General features: G+C 38.9%; 1 protein-coding gene across 2 annotated transcripts; it reads left to right on the forward strand.

The window, feature by feature from the left end:
- The first annotated feature begins 2,781 nt into the window (after positions 1-2,781).
- tmed2 (transmembrane p24 trafficking protein 2) lies at positions 2,782-8,255 on the forward strand. Of its 2 annotated transcripts, XM_008287347.1 has the most exons (5): positions 2,782-3,130; positions 5,054-5,246; positions 5,406-5,423; positions 6,554-6,661; positions 6,760-8,255. In XM_008287347.1, the coding sequence occupies exons 1-5, from the start codon at positions 2,951-2,953 to the stop codon at positions 6,882-6,884; spliced, it is 624 nt and encodes a 207-aa protein (XP_008285569.1). In that variant the 5' UTR covers positions 2,782-2,950; the 3' UTR covers positions 6,885-8,255. The 2 variants fall into 2 exon arrangements, with proteins under 2 accessions (XP_008285569.1, XP_008285570.1); XM_008287348.1 differs by lacking the exon at positions 5,406-5,423.
- Positions 8,256-10,165: the final 1,910 nt, after the last annotated feature.

The following is a 10,165-nucleotide window of genomic DNA, read 5'->3' on the forward strand; positions in this document are numbered from 1 at the left end:
ATAGATAGATAGATAGATAGATAGATAGATAGATAGATAGATAGATAGATAGATAGATAGATAGATAGATAGATAGATAGAACTTTATTGATCCCTTTGGTAAAAACCTCAGGGAAATTGTTGTACTAGCAACAACAACACATCACATCTACGGACAATTTAGAATCACCAATTAACCTCAACATGTTTTTGGACCTTGTGGGAGGACGCCAGAGAACCCGGAAAGAACCCACGCTGCACGGGGAGAACATGCAAACTCCACGTGGTGCCCCCACCGCGACGCAAACCGGCGATCTTCTTGCTACCAACTGCACCCCCTTGCAGCCCCAGTTGTTGCTCTGCATTCTAAAAAAAAATAAATAAAGGAACCTATATAAAAAACACAAAAATCCAGTTTACTGATTTAGATAAACCTCTTAAGTTGCAACCATTATTTCTCATGCTTTTGATTGACATAATAATGGTGGTAATTGCATCAACTATATATTATATGATCAAACCTGGTAATTCAAAATATATTTGACCAAAGGGGAAAAGTTAATTCCCCTGATCCAATGTAGTTTGTTGGTTGAACATAGTTTTATTATTAGAAGTTGTCCAAACTGCAAAAGTTTTGTCTAAACTGCTGCTTTTGTTTGTTTGCTTGATTTTTTTTTTGTTTTTTAAGCCCAAACATTATCTTTTAGAGTGTACACGTGGGGCTGGTCATAATTAGTCTTTTCTTGTGGTTCTGGATCCGCATGTTGTGCTGACTGAGGTTGGTCCTGGACTGTCACCAAAGTAGAACTGGACTGTGTGGAGCTGCCTTAATTTGATCGAGGACTTTCTTCAAACTTGTGGCAAACTCTTCCCAAAATAACTGTTGTTTGCTCTTCATCCTAGCCAAGCATCTGTTCAGTATTCTGGCAGCACAAACCACCATATCATCAGCAGTGTTTGCATGTGATATGGAGTTGATAACAAAAAAGCTGGCTCATGTGAAGCAGGAGTTTATAACAGTTGTTGACTGTGTTTTGTTAAATTAGAGATGACAACTGGTAAAATCACAGAAAAAAGGGATAACTGGCTCAACTATAGACAACGTCCACATAAATTTGTTTTTGTGTGTGACCATAAAATCACAAAATTTTACTGTATTTAAATCAGCTAAAAATATCACTATTTTACAGAAATTTTGTGTTTTTTCACCATTATACAGTTTTTTGAATCACCTCTTTAGTTATCAGCAGCGTCAGGTGGTCTGAAGATGCATGCCTGCCACTGAACCTGTAAAACCACAGGGAAACTCTGTGCTCTCCACATGTACCAGATAAATGTGGTGACAGATGATCCTGAGAACTGTTGATGCACCACAGATATTACAGCATCAAGAACAGCTGCACAGATAGACTGGGTTTGTATACACACATCTTTGCCAAAATCTGCGGATCTCCAACTGCAGTCATCTTCCACTGCGCTGGGTTCAGTTCTCTAAGGGACATATTAAACAGAGGGCCACTGCTCCTCCATGTAATTATTTCATAGCTCATCTCAGATGGTGACTGAAACATGATGATCCCCAAATGTTTTCTCAAGCAACGGAAATGCATGCCCTCTTTTTGTAAACTAGTCTGAGTATTCTGAGTATAACTAAGTGCAGGAGTTAAATGTTATAAAGGCTCAAAATCCAGACAGTTTCTCCATTCATTATGCTCTGTTACCATGGAAATGCACAAACTCCTAATTCTGTTAGTTCAGCTATGCATTCATCTCCACAATAACTTGGACTTTTCCTTAAATTTTATTGAAAATTTTCCAGTAAAATGACTTTAATATTTTATGACAGTTTAAATATGCCATATTTTACCCAATTGAATCAAACTTTTCCTTTAATCTCACAAAAAACTCTAAATATGACTTCACATTGGTGGTGGTCACAGACATCATCGAGCCGCACTGGATTCCATTAAAAAAATTATCAAACATCTCAAATTGAAGATTATTTTGTTTTAAATGAAGGTTTAAATATACCATATTTTCCAAAATGTATTTTAATTTTTCCTTTAATTTGAAAAATTGCACCATGAAATTGCTTTAAATTTTATGTGGTCATAGACAGACAGACAACTTCGAACAGGATTTCACTACAAAAAATGAAGACATCTCTTAAGAAGAGTTTTTAAAAATTCTTTAATTTAATCAGAAATTTAATAACTAACATGACCATAGTATTCCATAAAAGTTTCATAAACCTCTTAAGGTTTTTATGAAAGCTTGAATACTTTCATTTTCACAAAAATGTGACCAACAAAGTGTCCAGTGAAATGATTTCAAATGTTGCATGGGTATAAACATGATTCCATTAAAAATGTTTAGCAAACAAAAAAAGAAAAGGTTTATTGAGAGTTAAAATAGGCCTTTATTTTCAGGATTTTTGCTTTAATTTTATTAAATATTTGGGGAAAAAAATAACTTAGAATTGTACATAGATACTGTTTGCTGGAATTATTTTTTTTATTATTATTTTATTTACAAGTGTTTTTTTTTGTTTGTTTTTTGCTGAAGTATACATTGAACTGTCTTGACCTGACTGTGTGAAGTGCCCCAGGATGACTTGTGTTGTAAACTGGTGCTATATAAACATAAGTGAATTCAAATCTTTGAGGCCGGTGTTACTAATGGGGATGAGTTTAGCATGCAAATAAAGTCTGAGCATGACCACAGTGCTCCTACCACTCACAGAACAGGTGAGGAGTCGCTTGACCGACTTTACGCGCTGCTGGATGTTTGTCCCTCGCAGCTCCCCGTTTAATAAGCCCGTACGTGGCAGTCACAGAGCCGTACACAGCAGCCGAGCCTGGAGCGGCTTCCTCCTGCAGCGATTCTCTAGCTCAAACTGACATCCTGCAGGCCACACTGAAGCGTTTTACCGTCGGACTCGGTGTAACTGTCGCCACACACCGTTTGAACCATGTTCACCCTGTCGGAGCTGGTTGTCCTGCTGGCCGTCCTGTCTGCCACCGCGTCCGGCTACTTCGTTAGCATAGACGCCCATGCCGAGGAATGCTTCTATGAGCGGGTCAACTCCGGCACCAAGATGGGCCTCATGTTCGAGGTGGCCGAAGGAGGCTTCCTGGACATCGATGTCGAGGTGAGAGGTTTCACACAGAGCACTAATCAGACGCATAACGTGGGAAATCGGTGCTTTTATCATATTAGCAGCGACGTGGCTACACAAGGCCTGTGCTAACCGTGTTAGCTTTTAGCCACTTGCCTGCGTAGCGGCCGTTGAAAGTAATCAGCTACTGTCTGGGTTTGTGGCGTTAAACTCACTGCTAGTTGCAAGATATATTAGTTTCTGGATTGAATATGTTGCAGAGACGTTGTTTTGTTTGTTTTCTGATGACTGGGTTTGACACAAATAGCTGAATAATTCATAATGATATCGGAAGTGTAGCGTTAGCATTGTGTTTAAGCCGCTAACTGTGTAGCAGGGCTCAACAAATACTCGAATATTGCCGAAATTACAGGAGCTGCTTTGTTTTTGGATGAAGTCAGAATGTGTCACTACATATTAATTAGAAATAAAATACCGTAGTACTACAGAGATGCCCCGGCCTCAAAATCCTATTCTCGACATGTAAGGGGGAGATGCTTGACTGGGACAGACTGCAGCAAAAATCACAACATTTTTGTCTCGTTTAGTGGAAAAGAAATGAAAAACATCATCAGCCTAATTCAAATCGCAGCTTGTGTTTCAATATCTGTCAAAGCAATGTATTTCTTTTTGTTGTTAGAAAATAGAAATGTGTAATGTATTTGTTTCGGTTCTTGCCATATGCTTCCCAAAGCCAGCAGCAGCTTCGTGTTATTTATGGTTAACAGCCCTTTTCAGCTGCTGGCCTCATCAGTCTGAGAAAGTGACTGCATTTAGTCACCCTGTGAGCCACCTTTCCATTAATCTGAAGGCTGCTGAACACATCTGCTTCTTGTCTGAATGAGCATCCTGTTCACTTTAACACCAGCAATGGCAATTTTAATAGGTCTGACCTGCTCACATTTCACTTGAATCAACAGGTCTGAAGTGCTTCCTTCCTTTGAGAAATGGGCACGCATTAGTAATGTACTTTGAGTTGGTGAAGTGATCTGGGGATGACGGTTATTTCATCCAGCACCAATACTGGTTCATAAACATGACAGAGAAGTAAAAGGCACAGCTTGCTGCCAAAGTCTCATTTACTTTGCTTGACATTTCCCCACCTGCAGTGTCAGACAGCAGCATGGTCTACATAAATGTCTCCAAAGAAAACGAGTTGTGCACATTTATGCATGTGGGACAACAGCAGTAAATTAGTTCATTATTTACAGTTCTAAATTACACCCACATGAAGTCCATGGAGCTCAATCTAGATCAACAGCAATTCACACTGTGTACTTCTCGTCACCTCAGACAGGTGAGCTGTCGCACACAAGTTTATAAGCTGCATTTAAATATATTTTCTGTCACAGGTGCTGGGAAAGTGAGGAGTTAGAATATCATTACACCGACAGAATTTTCTGTGTTAAGGAAATAATTATGGCAGTTACTCATGTGGACAGTTTGATAAGCTGTTGTTACTTCAGATTTAGTCATTTATTTGTTAGTGCATTGTTACATATTTTCTGTCCAGTCTTGTGTGATGACAAGTATCCTATCATGGTAATGAAGCAGCAATGTTGTTTATCCCATGTGTCAAAAGGGCTTCAGACATGGTTTTGGCACTCAAACTATGAACTCAAACTATGACTTTTGTCCTCTGTGATGTGTTTGGACCAATATTGGGGGAAAACAAAAGCCCTAAATCACTTCACACAACTGAAGTACCGTGTCTGTTCATTGAACGGCATGCAGTTCAGACTTGTGCTGTGTTGAAAGTGATACAGAGAAGTTAGTGATCCGCTCTAGTAAGATGTCTGTTGGGACTTTTGCGAAAAATGACCAGGGTGCTAATTCAGACATGAAGCCGATGCATTCAAATGCCATCAGAAAAGAGTGCATGTCTGAAATGATACTCATTCATTTTTGCTTTTCCAGATAACAGGGCCTGATGGTAAGCAGATTTACAAAGGGGACAGAGAGTCCAGTGGGAAATACTCAGTGGCAGCACACATGGACGGAACCTACAAGTTCTGCTTCAGCAACAAGATGTCAACCATGACACCCAAGATTGTCATGTTCACGATCGATATCGGAGAGGCACCTAAAGGCCAAGACATGGAGACGGAAGGTACACAACAGAACATATACTTCTCCCTTTTTCCTGATGGATTATGCTTAGTGCAGTCCAATATTTCTCCTATATTCTATGTTTCTTGATTCTGCTTTCATTGTTTCTATCAGTTTATTCTTTGTGACTTTATTGGGACACTTTTTTTCCTCTTTGTAGGTGGTGACAGCTGGGATGGTAGGGCACAGGGAAGGCTATTGCAAAGTTGCTTTTGTGAAATAGACTTTTAAGTTTGTGATGCACTGCAGAGTTTTCTTTAACCAGTGTTGTTTCTATAGTAGAAACTAATATCGAGCATATACATAAACAAGAAGGTGTGATGTTTGTGAATGGTTTGACTATTTGCACAGTAGAGCTGCAGTGATTACTCGATTAGTTGTCAACTATTAAATTAATCACCATCTATTTTGATAATTGATTTATCAGTGTAAAAAACTTTAGATGGAATGAAAATGTAATTCACTTATTGAGTATGTTCAGATCATAGTGCAGAACTAGTGAGGTAAAATATCTCAACACAGTTATTCTAGCAAATATTATGATTTGCAGCATATATATTGACTGACCTCTTTAAAACGGGTTGGAGCATTACCACATGACATGCCATCAAATTATTAACTGCTTTATACTGTAATGCAAGAATGAGAACTTAACGATGTAATTTGCTTTCAACATGTATTTGTTACATGGCAGAGCACTTACTTACAACTGTAGCTGTGTTAGGTTAAAAAAAAGTAATAATGATAACAAATAATTCCAATAAAAATAATTGGGCCTTTATGTAAACAATTGACATTGAAACAGGTCCGTAGCTCAGGAGCAGTATTGCTCTTTAAATGAAGTAATACTAAAAGATAAATAAACCCCTGGTCAGATGTGATGCATAATTTATACTTTAAATTGCAGACATTGCAGTTTACTAATTGCATTGTTTCAAATTTAGATATGAAATCGATCAACTGTTCAACGAAGTTGGGTTGCGGACAGCACAACACATTTGAGGACATCATTTTGGAAAACACTGATTAACATTTTTCACTATTTTCGAACATTTTTATAGACTAAACAACTACTCGATTAATACCTGATTACTTAACAATGGAAATAATCATTAGTTGCAGCCCTGTTGCACAGTGAGAACATGTATGCAGTATGAATGTCTCAGGTATTGTGACGGCATCACCTCTCATACACGTCACAAGTGTGAAAATGTTCCGCATGTACTGCATAAAACCCGATGCATGTTTTGGCGCACAGTCACTGTGTGGTGATTTATCGCTCATTGATTACCCCTTTGCCTGTTTCAGCTCACCAAAACAAACTGGAGGAGATGATCAACGAGCTGGCGGTCGCTATGACAGCCGTAAAGCATGAGCAGGAGTACATGGAGGTCCGCGAGAGGATACACAGAGCAAGTAAGAACATAGATGGATAGTCAGCTTGTCGTGTTCATTATTATAAGTGCACCTTCACCAGTTGTCTATTTTTCCTCCTCTTCTTCTTTGCCCTCCAGTCAACGACAACACAAACAGCAGAGTGGTGCTGTGGTCGTTCTTCGAAGCTCTGGTTCTGGTGGCGATGACACTTGGACAGATTTACTACCTGAAGAGATTTTTCGAAGTACGGCGAGTGGTGTAGTGCGAGTAAATGAGCCCTCTGTGTCCTCCACTGTTTTCTCCAACACCAAGACAGTTATTTACACTCTGGAAATGAGACTGGCAGTTTTGAGTAAAAGCCTACATATGATCGAATCTCAGATGTTTTGTTCTCCTGTTACCCGTTTGGTTCCTTCTTTATAAATGTTATGTATGTTTGGAACGAATGGCCAAAAGATTCTGGGTTAGATGGCAGTTGTCATTAGTTTTACCTTTTTTTTTTTCTTTCTTTCTTTTTTTTTTTGGTCTAACAGATTCTTTTGTCCAATTTTGTTTGATTGCAGTTAATTACATGACTGTGGGTCTCCTAATTTAAAATATCTGCAGTCAGACGAATAAAGTCACTGGATAGGCATGTGTGGAGTCACCACAGGAGTATGATAACTAAGTTTTAAACGGAAACCTTTTCAAATGATAAAAATGGCAAACAGAATGCATTAGCTTGTTATGTGAGATGCAGAGGGTTGTGTTTCCAGTGTCAATGCCAAGTCAGACAATATACTGGCAGATATGTGATATCTGCCCATCGTGTTAACGCTCTCAAACAACAAATTGCACTCCTGGTGAATAAATATCTGAAGGGTTCACAATGCAGCTGGTCTTTAAGGGAAACTGTACAGCTTCTAGCACTGTCTGTTGATTCATAGCGATTCATGCCATCATGGGTGGGGCTTCAGTGGACATCTTTTCCAGAGAAATGGAGCAGCTCGCTCCCCATGTATTTCAAAAAATGGCAACAGACGAACGATTTCTTGGCCTCACATGATTTATTTTTCAAACACTTACATTTTAAAACCTGGATCTTGAAAAGCTGAGGCAGGGTGGGATTTTACCTGAACTATTTGCGGAACAACTCCAAAGTGAAGTGCAGAGAAAATACATGTTACATGTTGATCGAAGCTGACTGGCTGGGTTGGTGGGTTGGTGGGTGGGTGGGGGTCTTACACCTTATGACTGCTGTGTGCTTTAGTTGCTTTTAATATTTTGCTCGGGTTGGGGATTTTAAATTATGATTGTATACAATTTTGGACTGTTTGTTTTTTTTCTGGAGCATATTTAGTGACATGCAGCTGCTTGAATGATGCCTTTACCTTCTTATTTACCCATACAAGGTAGAAACGGACATCCAAGGCAGTAGCTTCACATCTAGAAAGTGCTGCATGTGAAGGAATATGCTCCAGCTTTGTATTAAAAACAATCTTGGGTGAGCTCAGGCAGGTAAGCTGCTCTGTGCACAGTCTGTCCTTTTTTGTGATTACAACGAAATCTGCTAAATCGATCTGTATAAATGTAGAATGGTTGTCTGTGGAAAATGCCCCAGGTTTCATAATAAAGCCAATATTCTATACAATTATTTGGATGTCTTTATAAACTGGTAGAAGCTGCTCATCATGATCTGAAGGCAAAGTTTACATACACTTGAATTGTGAGTTTGCAAGGACTCCTACAACTCCTAATTTTGTCACAAAAGAGAATTATGCAGATACATACAGCAACTTGAATTACCAGTTTTGATGATGTAGAAAGTCGTGTGAATCAAGTTTTCTTAGTGGCATGACCTCTTACTATCTACAGCTGATGACTCCTCTGAGCCAATTTAAATAAGGCCTGTTTAATACACTTCTTAGACTCTGCCACAAATACTACAGTGGGAAAGTGTAGAGGAGCTGAGTACGGATCTGAAGAAGCCGGGAAAGTCATTAGGAGCCATTTCAAAGATACGTCAGATCCCACAATCAACTGTGCAAACAGTTGTCACTGCCACTCTCAGTCGGAAAACTTCAACTTCATTATTTGTTACACAACACAAACCATCACCTGCTGCTGAGAGACCACTGGTCAGGATGGGCAAGAGTTTACCAAGAATCACCTAAAGGCAGGTCTGTAATGAATTAGAAGCTGCTGGAACACAGGTGTCAGTGTCCACAGTCAAGTGTGTTTAAATCACATTGGGCTGAGAGGCTGCCGTGCAAGAAGTGAAGCCCATCCTCTAGAAGCAGCACCTCAACTGCTGAAGTTTGCTGTTGGTCACATGGACAAAGAAAAGCCCTTCTGAAGGAAATGTATGTGGTCAGAATAAAATTGAGCTATTTGGCCACAATGACAAGAAATATATATTTGGAGGAGAGAATGTAAGGCCTTTAATGTCAAGAATACCATCAAGCATGGTGGTGGTAGTATTATGATGTGAGGCTGTTTTGCTACAAGTGAAACTGCTGATTTACACAAATGAATGGAATAATGAAGGAGGGGGATTACCTTCACATTCTTTAGAAAACCTTAAAATCATCACCCAGGTGAAAGGGTCTTGGACACAATTGGCTGTTCCAACAAGTCCCCAAACTAACATCAAAGTGGTAAAGACATTGCTAAAGGTTTTAGACTGGCATTCCTAAAGTCCTGACTTAAACGGCAGAGAGAATCCATGGACTCTGCTGAAGAATTTAGTTGAATTGCACTGATAATTATAACTGTAATACACTGTTGCCCATAAAGTTGGAATCGTTTTTGTGTTCAGACACATTCCTCTTTTTATTTCTGTTTACACACATCAGTAATCACTTTTGACCAGGTGCAATGATTACATACTGAGTCCCAGTTACCCAGGTGAATTTCTGACTTCAGGATCCGGCCCAAGAGTGGGACGTCCTGCCCACTGACACCATCAACAAGCTTGTGGACAGAATGCCACGATTCTTAAAGGCATTGATCCCTGTCAGGGGTGGCCATACTCAGTATTAGTGACTGAGTGACATCTGAAAGAATAATATTGGACATTCTAATGCATGGAATCCACAAGAATATCTGTTTGCTGTTATATGATCAAGGTTGAAAAATTTAAACAAAACCCTTAATCTATTTGTTCAATACCCCCATTTTATTTAAACCTGAAAACACGGTTCTAAAAAAGTTCATAATTACATTTTTAATGTGATGTGTATTGTATGTATGTTTTGATATCAATAAAGTTTTGAGAGGATATACAGTTTATCTATCAAGAATGAATTGCATTGTCACAATAATTTCATGAGAAAAGGTAAAAAAATATATATATTTCATTCCAACTTTATGGCCAACAGTGTATGTATACAGTTGAAACCAGAGGTTTACATACACTGTATAAAAAGACACATAACCTTTTTTTTTTACATTAAATGTGATTAAACTTATCCTGTTTTAAATCAGTTAGGATTACCGGAATTATTTCTATTTGCGGGCTGCAAGGTGACGCAGTTGGTAGCACTGTTGCCTCGCAGCAAGAAG

Source organism: Stegastes partitus, unplaced genomic scaffold, assembly GCF_000690725.1.
Source record: "Stegastes partitus isolate 25-593 unplaced genomic scaffold, Stegastes_partitus-1.0.2 Scaffold496, whole genome shotgun sequence".
In the NCBI taxonomy this organism is placed as follows: Eukaryota; Metazoa; Chordata; class Actinopteri; family Pomacentridae; genus Stegastes; species Stegastes partitus.